At 38.2% G+C, this 19,044-nt stretch overlaps 1 protein-coding gene and 1 long non-coding RNA gene across 2 annotated transcripts in view; one reads left to right on the plus strand and one right to left on the minus strand.

Moving 5' to 3' along the window:
- LOC103507479 (dystroglycan-like) overlaps positions 1-19,044 on the plus strand; it is a 36,230-nt gene that overhangs the window by 12,833 nt on the left and 4,353 nt on the right. The window contains exons 5-15 of the mRNA XM_026822175.1: positions 2,618-2,746; positions 6,291-6,410; positions 6,938-7,093; positions 7,317-7,556; positions 9,087-9,199; positions 9,403-9,534; positions 11,278-11,404; positions 11,858-12,017; positions 13,678-13,970; positions 17,333-17,602; positions 17,923-18,150. Of these exons, the coding sequence (XP_026677976.1) occupies positions 2,618-2,746; positions 6,291-6,410; positions 6,938-7,093; positions 7,317-7,556; positions 9,087-9,199; positions 9,403-9,534; positions 11,278-11,404; positions 11,858-12,017; positions 13,678-13,970; positions 17,333-17,602; positions 17,923-18,150 (1,968 nt within the window). The remainder of the gene's footprint in view (positions 1-2,617; positions 2,747-6,290; positions 6,411-6,937; positions 7,094-7,316; positions 7,557-9,086; positions 9,200-9,402; positions 9,535-11,277; positions 11,405-11,857; positions 12,018-13,677; positions 13,971-17,332; positions 17,603-17,922; positions 18,151-19,044) is intronic.
- Positions 15,119-15,981, minus strand: LOC113466701. Its single transcript, XR_003391023.1, has 2 exons — positions 15,913-15,981; positions 15,119-15,239 (listed from the first exon to the last, which is right to left on the minus strand). It is a non-coding gene; the product is annotated as an uncharacterized LOC113466701 (long non-coding RNA).

A 19,044-nucleotide genomic window follows, 5' to 3' on the forward strand; every position in this document is an offset into this window, starting at 1 on the left:
GATACCGGATGAGCACATACATTGCACTATCAGGTAGACCTGACAAGTACAGCTGAAAAGGTCCGTCTGTCAGGTCTACCTGATACCGGATGAGCACACACATTGCACTATCAGGTAGACCTGACAGGTACAGCTGAAAAGGTCCGTCTGTCAGGTCTACCTGATACCGGATGAGCACATACATTGCACTATCAGGTAGACCTGACAAGTACAGCTGAAAAGGTCCGTCTGTCAGGTCTACCTGATACCGGATGAGCACATACATTGCACTATCAGGTAGACCTGACAAGTACAGCTGAAAAGGTCCGTCTGTCAGGTCTACCTGATACCGGATGAGCACATACATTGCACTATCAGGTAGACCTGACAAGTACAGCTGAAAAGGTCCGTCTGTCAGGTCTACCTGATACCGGATGAGCACATACATTGCACTATCAGGTAGACCTGACAAGTACAGCTGAAAAGGTCCGTCTGTCAGGTCTACCTGATACCGGATGAGCACATACATTGCACTATCAGGTAGACCTGACAAGTACAGCTGAAAAGGTCCGTCTGTCAGGTCTACCTGATACCGGATGAGCACACACATTGCACTATCAGGTAGACCTGACAGGTACAGCTGAAAAGGTCCGTCTGTCAGGTCTACCTGATACCGGATGAGCACATACATTGCACTATCAGGTAGACCTGACAAGTACAGCTGAAAAGGTCCGTCTGTCAGGTCTACCTGATACCGGATGAGCACATACATTGCACTATCAGGTAGACCTGACAAGTACAGCTGAAAAGGTCCGTCTGTCAGGTCTACCTGATACCGGATGAGCACATACATTGCACTATCAGGTAGACCTGACAAGTACAGCTGAAAAGGTCCGTCTGTCAGGTCTACCTGATACCGGATGAGCACATACATTGCACTATCAGGTAGACCTGACAAGTACAGCTGAAAAGGTCCGTCTGTCAGGTCTACCTGATACCGGATGAGCACATACATTGCACTATCAGGTAGACCTGACAAGTACAGCTGAAAAGGTCCGTCTTGTGTACGGAGTTAAGCTGAAAACGATGGTACATAGGAGATTTTTTTTATTCATTTCTACAGAAAAATTTAGCCCAGCCACCATTAGTGTAAAAAAAGGCATCCATTTAGAATTGACATTTCTTCTATTCCCGTAGGTTGGTTGTGAAGGAGAGATCTGGGCCGAGAAGATGCCACAGGCTCTAGTTCAGGCAATTAGAACCACGAATTGACTCTGGACCCTGATACAACTCAAACCAGCGCTGCTCTTCAAAATCTCGTAAATCAAGCAGAAAACAAACAAACCGTGTCAAAATTTAGAAATTATGTCTGGTCTGAACTTATGAAGCCATTCCTGTTACAATTGTTGCCTTATACCCTTTCCTGTTAAAACTGTATTCTACCTTTTCCTGTTACACTCACTTCGCACGGCTCGCGACACGCTTTATAAGCAAAAGGATTCTTGAGCTATAGGTCTCTAGTTCAGGCAATTAGAACCACGAATTGACTCTGGACCCTGATACAACTCAAACCAGCGCTGCTCTTCAAAATCTCGTAAATCAAGCAGAAAACAAACAAACCGTGTCAAAATTTAGAAATTATGTCTGGTCTGAACTTATGAAGCTGAAAAACATCTACGGTTTTATGAAGCTAAATATTCATCTACCGTTTTAGCTGCAAGATGAATTCCGGAACTAATCCGGGGTCTTCAGCGGTATGATTTAGTAGGCCTATATGTTACCGCTAGGCGAAGTGGCCTATTTCCATTTCCAGTGTTTTGCTCTGTACTGCTTTACAGAAGATCTCGGGTTGGATCCCCCTAGTCAACAAAAATAGATTCGAATTTCAAGTGCGAATATGTTTCTGAGCTACAGGCTTACTTTCTGGGTTCATTCCTTATACATATATATTTTGTTACCCAATCGCATATATCTTACATGACAACAGGATAGGTAATTCATAGTTCAACCGGGGAGTCTGCTTGAACCTAACTCCAATGATAAGGTAAGGGTCCTTAGGCCAGCTAATCACTATCAGGTAGACCTGACAGGTACAGCTGATCAGGTTCACCTATCAGGTCTACCTGATACCGGATGAGCACACACATTGTACTATCAGGTAGACCTGACAGGTACAGCTGAAAAGGTCCGTCTGTCAGGTCTACCTGATACCGGATGAGCACATACATTGCACTATCAGGTAGACCTGACAAGTACAGCTGAAAAGGTCCGTCTGTCAGGTCTACCTGATACCGGATGAGCACACACATTGCACTATCAGGTAGACCTGACAGGTACAGCTGAAAAGTTCCGCTTGTCAGGCCTACTTGATAGTGAGTGGCTGGCCTTAGAAGATAAGTGAGGTAGAGTTATGAGCTGAATGGCTGAATCATACGATCGATTGTCCAGATTGTTTTGAGGAGTAGAATCCAAGCCTTGGGGAGCTAAAACCCCTCTCTTTGCGAGAACACCTTAGTCATTGAAAGTGACTTTTAGCCCTTGAAAACAAAATCTGGACTCTGTGTATGTAATAAACACTAACTTGAGGCAATATGCATAACTTTACTAAACAATACTCTCTTTACTTATTTATTTGCAGAGGAAGTGTAAGGTGGGTGAGAACATTGCAATGCTTTCTCTCGTCATAGACAAAGCCATGACTGATATTCCTCCCAAACAGCGAGTTCTGTCGATGAAAAATTTAGCGGGATATCTTGGTATTGAAACGGTAAGTAAAATATTAATATTTTTTTTTTTTATTTAGGTAAGTAGGTATTTAAAATATTTTTATAAATAAATAAAATGTCAATGGAAATATTTCATTTACTTAAATAAGAGATTTGATAGGGTCACCTGTAACTGCTGAGGTCTTATCGTCTTGAAAGCGAAGAAATATGGGACAGGAGAAAGCCAGCCGTTCCAAGAACAGACCTTATTTGTCTAGTCTAGTCTAGGATAAAATTATTTAGGTGAACGAGCTAAAGTCAGTATGAACCCCGGAAATCATCTGATGTGGGGGCTTTGAATAAAATGCTGAATACGTGAAAATAGTAATAATAATTTCTCTATTCCTATTGTCATTTTGTACATACATAACTGGTTGACCTCCTCAAAATTCCAAAAAACGAAGATTAGCTTCAAAATGAGCCCTCAAAGTTCAAACGAGAGAATAGAAAAAGAAACTGAAAATGCCAGAATGTGAAACGTAAATAGGAAATAAAACAAAATTCAAAATTCAATCACCCGTGTTTTCATTTCTGTGTTCAATACCTGGATAGGATACCCATCACGATAGTAGGGACTAGGCAGTAGGCAGCCCCGGATTAAGACCTATTCAAACTATTCCCGCGAACAAAGCCCCCATCTTAGAAGCACAAATTAAGCTTAGGATAAGAAACTCTTTCTAAAAAAATAAAAATAAAAAAAAGGTGGCACGCTGGGAGGGGGCGGCAAGGCAATGCGAAGCGTCGGCTTGCCCCTTTGTTACTCCCAGTGTCCTTTGCCGCCCACTTTTTGCCATACTCTGTCCTTTAAAGGCCCCCAACGCCCTTTTCCACACTCTCGCCAACTTTGGCTGCCCTCTAACGACCTTTTCCCCCACCTCCTGGAACTTCTCTATTACTATTTGTACATTTGTTTGTAAACAACACATTATTTTTTTCCTCCAGATTCCTGAACAAATCGTGCCGGAAATCCCTTACGGGAATCTATCCGATTTACTAGGCCATACTCTGCCCAGTCTGTCTACCATATCTTCTGCCGAGAATGAAATCGCTTCTTCCTTTCAGTCTTCCCCTACTCTGCCTCCTGATATGGGTAGTACTCGAGGTAAGTACCTACGGAGTTTAACCATAGGTCACATAGTTCATGTTTCAAGTACAGGCGCTATCACTCCAAAAGAGGGGAAACAAACTTGATAAGAGTTGAAATTTGGGAAAGTAAAATACTCCTAAACTGAATGCAAAGTTCTCTAAACAGATGACGGTTGGTCCCGGAATAGCTGGTTTCCTCCTATCCTATTACTAGTATTATGTATTATTATTATTTTCATTTTTAGTCCGTCCTTCCTTTATTATTACAATAGTAATAACAAGCAGGGTCCGTCCCTCCGGGAATTTTTTAGCCCGTAGTGATTAGAGAAAATAAGTACCTATGTACCTACTTAATTTGTTTAATATTCAGTTTATTATCATTCTTGATTTGATTTTTTGATTTTACTTTTATGTAATGATTTAAAATCAAGACTAGAGCCCGATCTCCCTTTATTCCCAATATAATGTTCAAGTCACCCATCCATTTATTGGCCTTCCTCGGCGTAGCTTAACATAGGTAACGCTAAAACCGGTCTTAAATGATCGACTGAAGTGTTATCAAAACTTTCTCGCTTTGAGTTCATAGGTCGTCGCGACAAATTTCAAGATCAGATGTTATCTAAAACTTTCTCGCTTTGAGATCATAGGTCGTCGCGACAAATTTCAAGATCAGAGCTCATTTGTGTGAGAAAATGTGAAAACTGAAGCTAGAATTCATCTTCTGTTTTATGAAGCAATATTCATCTACCGTTTTAGCTGCAAGATGAATTCCGGAACTAATCCGGGGTCTTCAGCCAGGAATCTCGTATGATTTAGTAGGCCTATATGTTACCGCTAGGCAAAGTGGCCTATTTCCATTAGCAGTGTTTTGCTCTGTACTGCTTTACAGAAGATCTCGGGTTGGATCCCCCTGGTCGACAAAAATAGATTCGAATTTCGAGTGCGAATATGTTTCTGGGCTACGGGCTTACTTTCTGGGTTCATTCCTTATACATATATATTTTGTTACCCAATCGCATATATCTTACATGACAACAGGATAGGTAATTCATTATCATAAACATTGTTTTCACATTTATTTTTTCTATTCATTAGATTATTATGCACTCAAGTACCCAATAACCCGACGATAGTATTCTTCATGTAACTTGCTCTTAAAGTTTCTTCCATGTTGTCGTCTACTTGTTCTTCTTCTTGTGGATTCCTCTTGTAGACCGTGTTCGTAAAATGCGTTGGCAGCACTTAGCCTGCATGTCGTATCTCTCTAGTGCAGCGGTTTTCAACCGGGGGGTACGCGTACCCGCGTACCCCTGGGGGTACGTGAGAGACCCTCTGGGGGTACGCGAAAAAAAAAGCGTGTAATGGCGGACACGAGCAAATTTTGAATTTTGGCGGCCAGTGCAGTACAGTCCCAAAAAGTACTGGATTTTGAGCTCCACGTTATTCTTACATACGGTATTACTTCGTCTAAGTTCATTTTTTATGGCTTGTCCTTGTAGTAGGAAAGAGTATGAATTAAGTTGTTGTGTTTTACAAGCATATGGGTGTAAAACCAATATAAAAACTTGCAGTTTTTTATGTGTCAAGTGGAGGTTGTCTCACTTAAGGTAATTTTAAATTCTCCCAAGGTAAAAAAAAAGCATTGTTGGTATAGTGTATTTTTTAAACGTAATCAACATAATATGTTCTGTATTATGTAAAACAGAGGAAAGGACGTTAGCTATGTAGTTATCTACTTCTTAAATTTTTCATATTTTAAAGTTTAAACTTAAACCTTAAAATCTTACCTTTCTTCAACGCTTTATTTAAATGTCTACAAAGGTACAAAGTCTACACTATTGTCATCACTCCTTTGATTTCAGAATCAACTGACCATGTTACCTCAAAGGTATCAGGATTCAAACTCGGACTCTATTCTAGCCTCAGGACAGGGAGATGTGAAGATACGTTATTCTTACATACGGTATTACTACGGTATAAGTTCATTTTTTATGGCTTGTCCTTGTAGTAGGAAAGAGTGTGAATTAAGTTGTTGTGTTTTACAAGCATATGGGTGTAAAACCAATATAAAAACTTACAGTTTTTTATGTGTCAAATGGAAGTTGTCTCACTTGAGTTAAATTTAAATTCTCTCTACCTAAAAAAAAGTCTCGTACTTTGGTGATATAAATAGAGGGAACTGTAACTGCCGACGCGACGTCTTATCGTCCCGAAGAGAGAAGAAGGATAGGATAGGAGAAAGCCAGCTGTTCCGAGAACGAACCTTATCCGTCAGCTTACTTTTTAGTCAGCTACTTTTTACATTGTTCATATTTTAAACCTTGAAAACTTGAAACCATGTGTTTATTTCATGTAAATACAGGTCGAACGGCTCTTTGAAGTCTTGACGTTCGCGCGCCTTCCGGCACGCTTAATACTGTCTACATCTCTACATGATTCTCATCACTCCTTTGTTTTCAGAATCAACTGACCATGTTACCTCAAAGGTATCAGGATTCAAACTCGGACTCTATTCTAGCCTCAGGACAGGGAGATGTGAAGAGGAAAAGATCCGACACTTCCACCGTCATTATGTGGCAAGTAAGTATCATTTTAATCCTTAATTCGTGATATGGGGTCTACTAGACCCAACAGAATTGATTTTTGTTTGAAAATTCTTAGATTTGGAAATTTAAATGGCAATGAAATTGATTCGCAAAAATATTTTTGGGCTTTTTGTTGTAGACGTTTGGAAATATCTTAAGCATTTTAATTCTTAATTTGTAAGGTGGGGTCTATTAGACCCAACAGAATTGATTTTTGTTTGAAAAATCTTAGATTTGGAAATTTAAATGGCAATGAAATTGATTCGCAAAAATATTTTTGGGCTTTTTGTTGTAGACGTTTGGAAATATCTTAAAATGATGGTACATAGTAGATTAATAAGAGCTTAGGTAACCCATCCTTTTCGGAGTGAGATTTATGTGTACGGAGTTCAGCTGAAAATGATGGTACATAGGAGGTATCAATAGATTTTTTTTATTCATTTCTACAGAAAAATTTAGCCCAGCCACCATTAGTGTAAAAAAGGCATCCATTTAGAATTGACATTTCTTCTATTCCCGTAGGTTGGTTGTGAAGGAGAGATCTGGGCCGAGAAGATGCCACAGGTGGAAAGAATGAAGCATATAGCACGGGATGGAACGCTGTCAGAAGTACTGCAGCTGCCTGTCATGGGGTGGCATATTATCAACAATATCAATCCGTTCCGAGAACGACGAGATGTGAGTATAATCTTGAATGGTTAAGACATTTTTCTTGTAAGTAAAAGCCGAAGGTTCGATTCCAGCCTTAATTATTGACTTTTATTTTGTTAAGGTCTTATCTTATCGTCTCGAAAATACTCGAAATCGAAGAGAGAAGGAAGTCAAGATAAGAGAAAGCAAGCTATTTTTACAATAACAAAATAGTAGCAAATTATTTACTAATTGAATTTTCCCTTCGTAGATCATGAATGATGGTACCCGCACTTCAGATGAAGATGGCGTGGGAGAAGAAGAAGATGAAGAAGAAGATCCTGATGCCATTCCCATTACAACAACCAAGAAATCCATACTGGGGCACCGGCATAGACATCGGATCCCAATCGATGCAGGGGACAACTCGTCTCTTATATCCGGTGATGCAATTGTCGCCTCGCGACCTTCCTCGATTAGTTTGTACGAGAAGGAGGCTACTTCACCAATGGTGAGTCTGGCTTTTCCTACCTTATTTCATTATTACCCCCGAGGGCCGTAAAGTGAGTTTAAACTCCGTTTAAGTTTAGATTCGTATAAGCTTAACCCATCCATTGGGGATATTGCCCATCACCTAAGCCTCAGAATAAAATTAAATAAATAAACCTCAATCCAAATGGCCAGAAGACAAATACTTATTTTTCACCTATCAAAAAAGTAAATGTAAGCTGCCTTCTAAATAAATTCATTCAACAACATTACAAATTAAATTCACGAAAAAAATTCAAGTTAAAAAAGGACACTCACTCACACAAAATCTCCAAATCCAAAATACCAACACATCTTCAGACAATGCCGCGACACTAAGTCATCTGTTGAACAGAAAATTAGATGACAGCTCTACAAAAACAATAGACTTACCTATTCAGGTACCAGAAATTCGAAACAACTGTACAACATGTAGGGTGAATGGCCGTTCCTTGGGCATAACGAACCTCGGTTCATTTTTAATAACTATTTTGTGGTGCTACCTAGCGCCCAGCGGGAAAAAAAAAAGTCCAAATGAAGAAAGTATGAACCTCGAAAATTCTACAAGAAAATTTCCGAATTCAAAAAAGTATGAATCTCCAAAATTCTGCAAAGAAAATTTCCAAATTCAAGAAACTATGAATCTCCAAAATCCTACAAGAAAATATCCAAATTCAACAAAGTATGAATCTCCAAAATTCCACAAGAAAACCTCCAAATTCAAGAAAGTATGAATCTCCAAAATTCTACAAGAAAATTTCCAAATTCAAGAAAGTATGAATCTCCGAAATTCCACAAGAAAACCTAAAAACTCAGGAAACTATGACTCTCCAAAATTTTACAAGAATACCTCCAAATACCTCCAAATTCAAGAAAGTATGCATCTCCAAAATTATACAAGAAAACCTCCAAATTTAAAAAGTACAAATTTTAAAATTCTCAAAGAAAACCTCAAAATTCAAGAAAGCATGAATCTCCTAAATTCTACAAGATAACCTCCAAAATTCAAGAGAGTATGAATCTCCAAAATTCCACAAGAAAATCTCCAAATTCAAAAAAGTATGAATCTCCAAAATTCTACAAGAAAACCTCCAAAATTCAAGAAACTATGAATCTCCAAAATTGTACAAGAAATCTCCAAATTCAAGAAAGCATGAATCTCCAAAATTTCAAATCCGCGAACATAATCGCGAAATCCGCGAGCATAATCGCAAAATCCGCGAACAAAATCGCGAAATCCGCGAACATCCTATTCAGGTACCAGAAATTCGAAACAACTGTACAACATGTATACCTGAAATTGGAAACAGCTCTACCTAGTTACCTATGAACCTTCAAGAAGAAAAGAAACAAAATTCTTGAAGAACGCCTCCAAATTCAAGAAAGTATGAATCTCCAATATTCTACAAAAACTCCAAATTTCGAAGTCCAAATTCAAGAAAGTATGAATGTCAAAAATTCTACAAGAAAATTTCCAAATTCAAAAAAGTATGAATCTCCAAAATTCTGCAAGAAAATTTCCAAATTCAAGAAACTAAGTATCTCCAAAATTCTACAAGAAAATATCCAAATTCAACAAAGTATGAATCTCCAAAATTCCACAAGAAAACCTCCAAATTCAAGAAAGTATGAATCTCCAATTTTGGGCCTAGAAGACTATTTGTGTAATTGGTTTACTGCTGTCAGTAATTCAGTATCGATCTTCTTTTTTATTTAAATTTTATTTTCACAAGTGATTTTTTTTTCTTTTTTTTTACTGTTAGTGACATTAAACACCTTGAGGGCAAAATATAATGTACTTACTAATGTGTCTTATTCAATGTCTCCAGGTACGAGATCCCAGCCAATACGTTCCATGATGATGAAGATGGAGATACACGTCATTTGAGACTCTCAATCAAACCCACTTCCCCTAACTATTGGATTCAGTTCAATAAGACCAGACAAGAGATTTACGCACTGTAAGTATCGAATTAAATCTCCCCAAGTCCACTTTCTAATGTTAAATATCAAGGGGGCTATTTCACCAAGTACATAACTTTGACGTCATTATCTGCACTTTTCCTCAGTAATAAAATTCACTATTGCATCGATATTATTACTTTTTTTTTGCGATATCATTTTATGAGAAGACCTTTGAACACTTTTCCTACGTGTTTTAGATCTGACACGTTGACTAAGTACCTATTCCACTGAAAAGAGTACTTCTTTTTTATAACTCACTCACTTTTTACACATCAAATTGTGAAGTACTTCTTTGAATGGGCCTCTAACTTTGGTTAGTTTATTTCATCACCAAGAAAACCTAAAAACTCAGGAAACTATGACTCTCCAAAATTCTACAAGAATACCTCCAAATACCTCCAAATTTAAGAAAGTATGCATCTCCAAAATTATACAAGAAAACCTCCAAATTTAAAAAGTACAAATTCTAAAATTCTCAAAGAAAACCTCAAAATTCAAGAAAGCATGAATCTCCTAAATTCTACAAGAAAACGTCCAAAATTCAAGAAAGTATGAATCTCCAAAATTCCACAAGAAAACCTCCAAATTAAAAAAAGCATGAATCTCCAAAATTCCACGAGAAAACCTCCAAAATTCAAGAAACTATGAATCTCCAAAATTGTACAAGAAATCTCCAAATTCAAGAAAGCATGAATCTCCAAAATTTTCCTCAAAATTTAAGAAAGCATGAATCTCCAAAATTTTCCTCCAAATTCAAGAAAGTATGAATCTCCAAAAATATACAAGAAAATCTCCAAATTCAACAAAGTATGAATCTCCAAAATTATACGGGAAAATCTCCAAATTCAAGAAAGCATGAATCTCCAAAATTTTCCTCAAAATTCAAGAAAGTATGAATGTTCAAAATTCTACAAGAAATCTCCAAATTCAAGAAAGCGTGAATCTCCAAAATTTTCCTCAAAATTCAAGAAAGAATGAATCTTCAAAATTCTACAAGAAATATCAAAATTTAAGAAAGCATGAATCTCCAAAATTTTCCTCCAAATTCAAGAAAGTATGAATCTCCAAAAATATACAAGAAAATCTCCAAATTCAACAAAGTATGAATCTCCAAAATTATACGGGAAAATTTCCAAATTCAAGAAAGTATGAATCTCCAAAATTCTACAAGAAATCTCCAAATTCAAGAAAGCATGAATCTCCAAAATTTTCCTCAAAATTCAAGAATGTATGAAACTCCAAAATTCTACAAGAAACCTCCAAATTCTAAAAAGCATGAATCTCCAAAAATATACAAGAAAATCTCCAAATTCAACAAAGTATGAATCTCCAAAATTATACAGGAAAATTTCAAAATTCAAGAAAGTATGAATCTCCTAAAGTCTACAAGAAATCTCCAAATTCAAGAAAGCATGAATCTCCAAAATTTTCCTCAAAATTCAAGAAAGTATGAATCTCCAAAATTCTACAAGAAACCTCCAAATTCTAAAAAGCATGAATCTCCAAAAATATACAAGAAAATCTCCAAATTGAACAAAGTATGAATCTCCAAAATTATACAGGAAAATTTGAAAATTCAAGAAAGTATGAATCTCCTAAATTCTACAAGAAATCTCCAAATTCAAGAAAGCATGAATCTCCAAAATTTTCCTCAAAATTCAAGAAAGTATGAATCTCCAAAGTTCTACAAGAAATCTCCAAAATTCTACAGAAAAATCTCCACAAAAAATTTTCAGAAGGTATGAAGATTCAAAAATTAAAAGAAATCCTCAAAATTCCAAAAAAACGAAGATTAGCTTCAAAATGAGCCCTCAAAGTTCAAACGAGAAACTAGAAGAAGAAACTGAAAATGCCAGAATGAGAAACGTAAATAGGAAATAAAACAAAATTCAAAATTCAATCAACCGTGTTTTCATTTCTGCGTTCAATACCTGGATAGGATACCCATCACGATAGTAGGGACTAGGCAGCCCCAGATTAAGGCCTATTCAAACTATTCCCGCGAACAGGGCCCCCATTTTAGAAGCATATATTAAGCTTAGGATAAGAAACTCTTTGTAAAAAAATAAAAATAAAAAAAAGGCGGCACGCTGGGAGGGGGCGGCAAGGCAACGCGAAGCGTCGGCTTGCCCCTTTGTTACTCCCAGTGTCCTTTGCCGCCCACTTTTTGCCATACTCTGTCCTTTAAAGGCCCCCAACGCCCTTTTCCACACTCTCGCCAACTTTGGCTGCCCTCTAATGACCTTTTCCCCCACCTCCTGGAACTTCTCTATTACTTAATGTACATTTGTAAACAACACATTATTTTTTTTCCTCCAGATTCCTGAACAAATCGTGCCGGAAATCCCTTACGGGAATCTATCCGATTTACTAGGCCATACTCTGCCCAGTCTGTCTACCATATCTTCTGCTGAGAATGAGATCGCTTCTTCCTTTCAGTCTTCCCCTACTCTGCCTCCTGATATGGGTAGTACTCGAGGTAAGTACCTACCGAGTTTTACCATAGGTCAAATAGTTCATGTTTCAAGTACAGGCGCTATCACTCCAAAAGAGGGGAAACAAACTTGATAAGAGTTGAAATTTGGGAAAGTAAAATACTAGACTTTTCCTACCTTATTTCATTGTTACCCCCGAGGGCCGTAAAGTGAGTTTAAACTCCGTTTAAGTTTAGATTCGTATAAGCTTAACCCATCCATTGGGGATATTGCCCATGCTAAACTGAATGCAAAGTTCTCTAAACAGATGACGGTTGGTCCTTGGTCCCGGAATAGCTGGTTTCCTCCTATCCTGTTACTATTATTATGTATTATTATGTATTATTATTATTATTATTATTATTTTTTTTCCTTCTATTTCGGGACGATAAGATCTTCACTTTTACAGTTCTTCTATGGCTATCAACCAAGCTAACTAGGCTGGCAAACCTGTCCATTAGGTATAACTTGTATCCAACTTACCTGTATGTCGTCTCCTATACAGCAGACACGCAATGAGAGCTGGAGTCTCAATATGTCCACAGTTGTGAATGAAGTTAGTCGTAAAGATGCCTCCTAGCAGGGTGTACGATTTATGTCGATCTTGAAAAACACCTTTGTGTCTTTGAATTGTTATGTGGTGATAATATGAAATATGATTCGGATTGAAATATTATTGTATTTTTGTGCGGAATCTGTCCACATCGGCGAAAAAAGGTAAGGTAAGCTAAAATAAAATGGTTGTCTCTTTCAAAACATACTATAAAAACAAATGATATAAGAAACACATCTTGTGCGTTTGGGTTACACATTTACCACAGGAAGGGAAGAAATCTGGCGAAGTAGAAATAATTATTAGTACATGTAAAAAAAAGGAAAAATATTAATTATTTAAAAAAAAAAATCAAAATACAAAACAAAACATAAATAGGCGGAGGGGATGAAAAACAATTTAAAATTCTAACATAGGAACACAAAATATAAAAAATGACACATATCGTAAAATATGAGTACATACGAGTATATTGACACGTGAGTCTTTTGCAAAAAGGACTTTTTGACCTAGCTAATATTCTTTTTTAGGACTTGAAGTTTTTTAAACTTGACTTGAAAGTATTTCTATCAAGGCGTATCAATCTTTTCAGACTGTAGTTATAGTATAATACGAGACCTAAAGGCCAAATCTCAACAAAATGTGCACTCGATTTTTTCGCCAAAAAGTTGGAAGATTTAAAGCTTTTCAAAAGATCTTTATATTGAATTAATCTGTATGTTTTCCCAAACCCAAAGTCAATAGAAGTCCAAGATGTTCACAATATTATCTTATAGCGATTACTTAAATGTAAATTCAATGTCAATATAAAAAATTGTCCGCGATTTAAAAATGTCGAGGAGCTTTCTTGAAAAGAAACTACACTATAACTTTTGACTATCATGCAAAATTTCAACATAAAAACACTCACATACGTGATTACGTACAATGTCATACACATAGCAAGTTGACTACACAAAGATTTGGCAGTAACATATGGCTCAAGTCTAGGGTTTTCTATAATGTGATGCTGATAAAGGAAGAAGTCGTAACTGAGGTCATTTCTGATTTTAGCTTTGTATTCTCTAATTAACTCCACAATAATTTTATCTAAATGTATTTGGCACTTTTAGTGCAATATTTCTCAGTTCTCAAGTTCAATGAATCTCAGTTCTCAAATTCAATATATCTCAGTTCTTACGTCCAATATATCTCAGTTGTCAAGTTCAATAAATCTCAGTTGTCAAGTTCAATATATCTCAGCTCTCAACTTCAATACATCTCAGTTCTTACATGCAATACATCTCAGTTCTCAAGTTCAAATATCTCAGTTCTCACGTCCTCTATCTCTATCATCATCACACTCATAGGAAACTCATTTAGACGAGCCTATCAACACACTGTTATGGAGGGGAATACGGAGGTGGTAATCTATAGGTAGGGGCAGGACGAATAGGAGGAGGGGGGTGATAAGGGGAGGTGTCGTCAATGTCCGACAGCAAGGCTGTGGTCGCGTTCGGCTGAGATCGGGAATAGTCGTTTTTGTCTCGCGAGAAGTCGTTTTTGTCTCGGTTATACTCGGGTGGGGGGAGTGGAGGCTTTTCTTCTTTGAGTATGATGGGGGATTTGGTGCCACTGGAGACTTCTAGTCGCTCTTCCAGTTCGTCTTGGAAGATGACCGGAATACCTTTGGATCGGATCAGGATACCACTGTCTACGCCGTTGCCCACACTCATTTTACCTGCCGCGACGAGAGAGGGAGAAATGCATTGTTAGTTTAAACAAGGTTGATAAAGTAGAAGTAAATAAGTGTTTCTCCAATTTCATTACAAATTCGGCATTTTTTCTTTTTTTCTCCTCTAAGAGGTTCGATAGAGGGAACTGTAACTAAATGCTAGACCTTAGCATTTAGTCCCGAAATTGAAGAGAAAAGGAAGACAGGATAGGAGAAAGCCAGCCGTTCCGAGAACGAACATTATGATAAAATCCACCCCGGGCGGTAATCGAACCCGCGGCCTAGCTCCTACGCTATCAAATGGAATCATACAGGGATAAACTATAGGTTCACGAAATCATTATAACATTTGGATTGACAACTAGTACCTATTAGGGGAAGATATCCATACGACATAACTGCTTCACAATGTCTGATCATTATAGAAAAAGTTTCAATTTTCAACTTGTTATTTTCATGAACAAAACCATTCTGAATAAAATAATAACTCATACAAAATGTTAATCTTTCATACAAACAAAACCAACAAATGTGTTCTTACTTTCTATTTCTTCTAAGTAGGTATGTAATAAATAAATTTATAAAAGATGGCACCATCAAGATTAGATTACGAGCTAAGCATTTCTTTACAACAGCAGAAGAGATTGAAAAGTACCGATGTCTGACGTTGGAAAAAGTCTTTGGGGTAAAATTTAGGGACATGATGAGAGCTGCGCACAGCAACATTATCACAATCACCACCAGGGGCGCCACAAACGTGATCAAATATTCCACACTCGCATTGGCCGGCGTATTCTTGCCACTGTAGGCGGGTTTTCTCTCCACCCCGGGGGTGTGCAGGGGGGTTTTCAGGCCCTCGCATATTCCGGTGGGTATGACTGAGGCATGCTTCACCCCGTAATCTTTCTCCAGGCTGGTGACTAGGGATTCTTGCAGAAGGTCATCTTCAGTAAGGAGAACCTGGGAGATAGAACAATACATGGGTTGTTGTTGTTGTTGTTTTTTTTTTTTATAGCAAAAAACAAAGGATCCATTTTGTTTATTATTTATTTGTATTTATTAAAACCATTGTTTTGTTCTCATTTGCTCATTGACTTGAATACTTTTGTACTCAAAATAATCTCTCTCTTTCAAGGCTCAAAATACGTTTAAATAAATCAATGGAATTTGATGCACAATCATTATTCAGTAGAATTAGGAAAATGATTATTTTATAAAGAGAGACTCCAAAAGATCAATGTTTCAGTTTCCAAAGGGGACTGGAACTGTTTCCGAAAGTTTCCCGAAAGGAAGGTACACCTGATCTGACCTTTGTTTGTTTTGTTTAATTAAAAAAAAAAAAAAAAAAAAAAATTTTATACAGAATTAGGACAATGATTATTTTATAAAGAGAGACTCCAAAAGATAAATATTTCAGTTTTTAAAGGGAACTGATTCCGAAAGTTTCCCGAAAGGAAGGTACACCTGATCTTACCTTTGTTTAATTTAAAAAAAAAATATATTGTACCAAATACATAACACCTTGCTTAGACTGCGGAAGTAAAGGGACTTTTCAGTCTCATTGTGGCAGTATAAGCAGGGTATATTCTATTCTACCTCCTTTATTTCTAGTCATGTCCACTTTTGATCTTACCTCTCTCAGAAGACCAATAGTCGTCTCCGGGCACTCCACATTGCTGGCTAGGGTACGGTTCGCCCATCGTAAAGGGACTTTTTACTTTCTTAGTCTCATTCTGGTAGTATAAGCAGGGTATATTCTATTCTATTCTACCTCCTTTATTTTTAGTAATGTCCACTTTTGATCTTACCTCTCTCAGAAGACCAATAGTCGTCTCCGGGCACTCCACATTGCTGGCTAGGGTACGGTTCGCCCATCGCACCACCGTGCTCTTGCCCGGCTCCTGCGGATTATCTTCGAACTCTATATTGACGATCTTGGACGCATTCCTATCACCAAACAGACCGGCTAACTTCTCGAGGAAGGCTCGCTGGGCCGCGGGTTGGGCGAAGGTGGAAGAGGGCCGGGCCAGGGTGAGGCTGAAGCTGGCACTGTAGTAGGCCGGGCCTGGGGACTTGACGATCACTTCAAGACCGTCGTTGGCCATTAGGCCGTTGCTGTCTTTGCAAACCTGCGGGGAGATGGGAACCTTGTGAGACACAACCATTTGCTAATTTTCATCAGTAAATGTTTCGTCAAACCAAATTCAAAAGGTTTTTTCCAAGAGGTTTCATAGAGGCAACTGTACTTCCTAATTTCGAACGATTTTTTTTTAATGAGGTTCCTTTTTACCAGCCATTCCAAATTTGCGTATAAAATTAAAAATTTATTAATAAAATGCACTCACCATAGCAGACAAAGTTAATAATATTTCAATCCGAATCATATTTCATATTATCACCACATAACAATTCAAAGACACAAAGGTGTTTTTCAAGATCGACATAAATCGTACACCCTGCTAGGAGGCATCTTTACGACTAACTTCATTCACAACTGTGGACATATTGAGACTCAGCTCTTTATCTTACTCGACAGTATTAATAAGGTAACCATACTCAACTCATACTAAACAATGATAAATTGATCAATAAACATTCTCCGTTAACACTGATTGGAGCCAAAGAAACAAGAAAGCCATATACATACACAAGTAAACTGAACACACATTATATGCAGCTACGAACATGTTTACATTAAAATATCACCATGGAATCTAATCAGACAAAGAAAGGTAATCAATACAAAAAATTATAAACAAATAGGTAGGTATGTACATATCTTAATGGGAATACTATCAGCATTAAAAATCTTTTTCAAAGAAGTGGACAGTAATCAGTTGAATGCAATATACATATCTTGATGGAGACAAATGTAACAACGGAGTTCTTATCGTCCGAAATCGAAGAGATAAAGAGAATTTTATTTACTTAGCATAAAAATAATAATAGAAGGCAAGAAAAAAAGTATCGTATATTTATAGGAAAATGCCATTTTTTGTTTGTTTGTTTGTTTTTGCGGGAATTGAACCCGCGACCTAGCGCTTGCAAGGCAGACGTGCTCATTTGTACTAAGTATGTTCACCAATGTTAACGTTACTTTTTCTTCTCCTTATCTCTCAGGAACACTCAAGTTTGGGTCAATGGTGGACTGGCAAATATTCGTGTACAATATTCTGCTAGACCTGTACGGTAATAGTGGTAACAGCTCGTACATTACCGTACGCTCTGTAGTGACCAATAAGGAACCGTATGTGTTTACCTACACCAATGAGTCTCTACCTCGCAATGAATGTCCTACTGCTCAGATAAACAACTTACTAGAGGTGAGATATCATAACCGTACATATAAACGTATGGTAATAAAGCAGACAGCTCGTACATTACCGTATTACTGTCTGGCTGGGGGATGTTAAACAGGGAGTAGTTAGACCAGCTTAGTCTGACTGGAGAACTTTAAACAGGGAGTATACCAGCCTGAATTTCCCTTGCTAAGAAACAGGAAAGGTTGAGTGCAAAGAGCCCAAAGCAGTCACCCTAGTTAGGGCTGATTGAGAGGCTGATGAAAAACTCCGACCCCGTCTGTACACGGGAAAAGGCGAAGAAATAGAAGGCACAGGTATTAACACTTCCATTTCTTTCGCAGGTGATTTCCAACACCACCACCGGCCAGGCTAAACCCGTTCTCACTCGGGCTCTAGGCAGACTAATGACCGTAAAGAACATCACCTGGCGAGGTATAGGTCATTGTGAAGACTCACCGCCTCCCCCTGTGGTGAAAGTGAAGCTGGAGAACCAAGTGCCGCTGATTCGGAACCCTATTGATCATTTGGAAGCCATTAGCGGAGAACTGCTAGTGTACCATGTACCCGAGGTAAGATACAAAGCTTTTTTCGGTGTAAAAAAGAACACAAAAAGCCCACTCTGAGGCTTACTTAGGTGTAGGGGTAAACTCTCCTAAAGGTTGGATAAGCTTATACACGAATCTACCCGCGGTAAAAAAGAAAGAAGCATTTTTTCAGTGTAGACATTTGGGTTTGGGCTGAGGAGATGAAATCCTTAATTCGGATTAACAAAATGCCCCCCCCTCTCAATTGTTCACAGGACACCTTCTTCGATCACGAGGATGGGGGAACAAGAAAGCTGAAGCTTCATCTGATGACCATGGATCGCTACGTATGGTAATAAAGGAGACAGCTCGTACATTACCGTATTACTGTCTGGCTGGGGGATGTTAAACAGGGAGTAGTGAGACCAGCTTAGTCTGGCTGGGGAACTTTAAACAGGGAGTATACCAGCCTGAATTTCCCTTGCTAAGAAATAGGAAAGGTTGAGCGCGAAGAGCATCCCCTCGTAAAATTTGTAGCCAAAACCAAATGGCAGCCCAAAGCAATCACCCTAGTTAGGGCTGATTGAGAGGCTGACGAAAAACGCCGACCCCGTCTGTACACGGGAAAAGGCGAAGAAATAGAAGGCACAGGTATTAACACTTCCATTTCTTTCGCAGGTGATTTCCAACACCACCACCGGCCAGGCTAAACCCGTTCTAACGCGGGCTCTGGGCAGACTAATGACCGTCAAGAACATCACCTGGCGAGGTATAGGTCATTGTGAAGACTCACCGCCTCCCCCTGTGGTGAAAGTGAAGCTGGAGAACCAAGTGCCGCTGATTCGGAACCCTATTGATCATTTGGAAGCCATCAGCGGAGAATTGCTGGTGTACCATGTACCCGAGGTAAGATACAAAGCTTTTTTCGGTGTAAAAAAG

This window comes from Diaphorina citri, unplaced genomic scaffold, assembly GCF_000475195.1.
Source record: "Diaphorina citri unplaced genomic scaffold, Diaci psyllid genome assembly version 1.1 scaffold15, whole genome shotgun sequence".
Lineage (NCBI taxonomy): Eukaryota > Metazoa > Arthropoda > Insecta > Hemiptera > Psyllidae > Diaphorina > Diaphorina citri.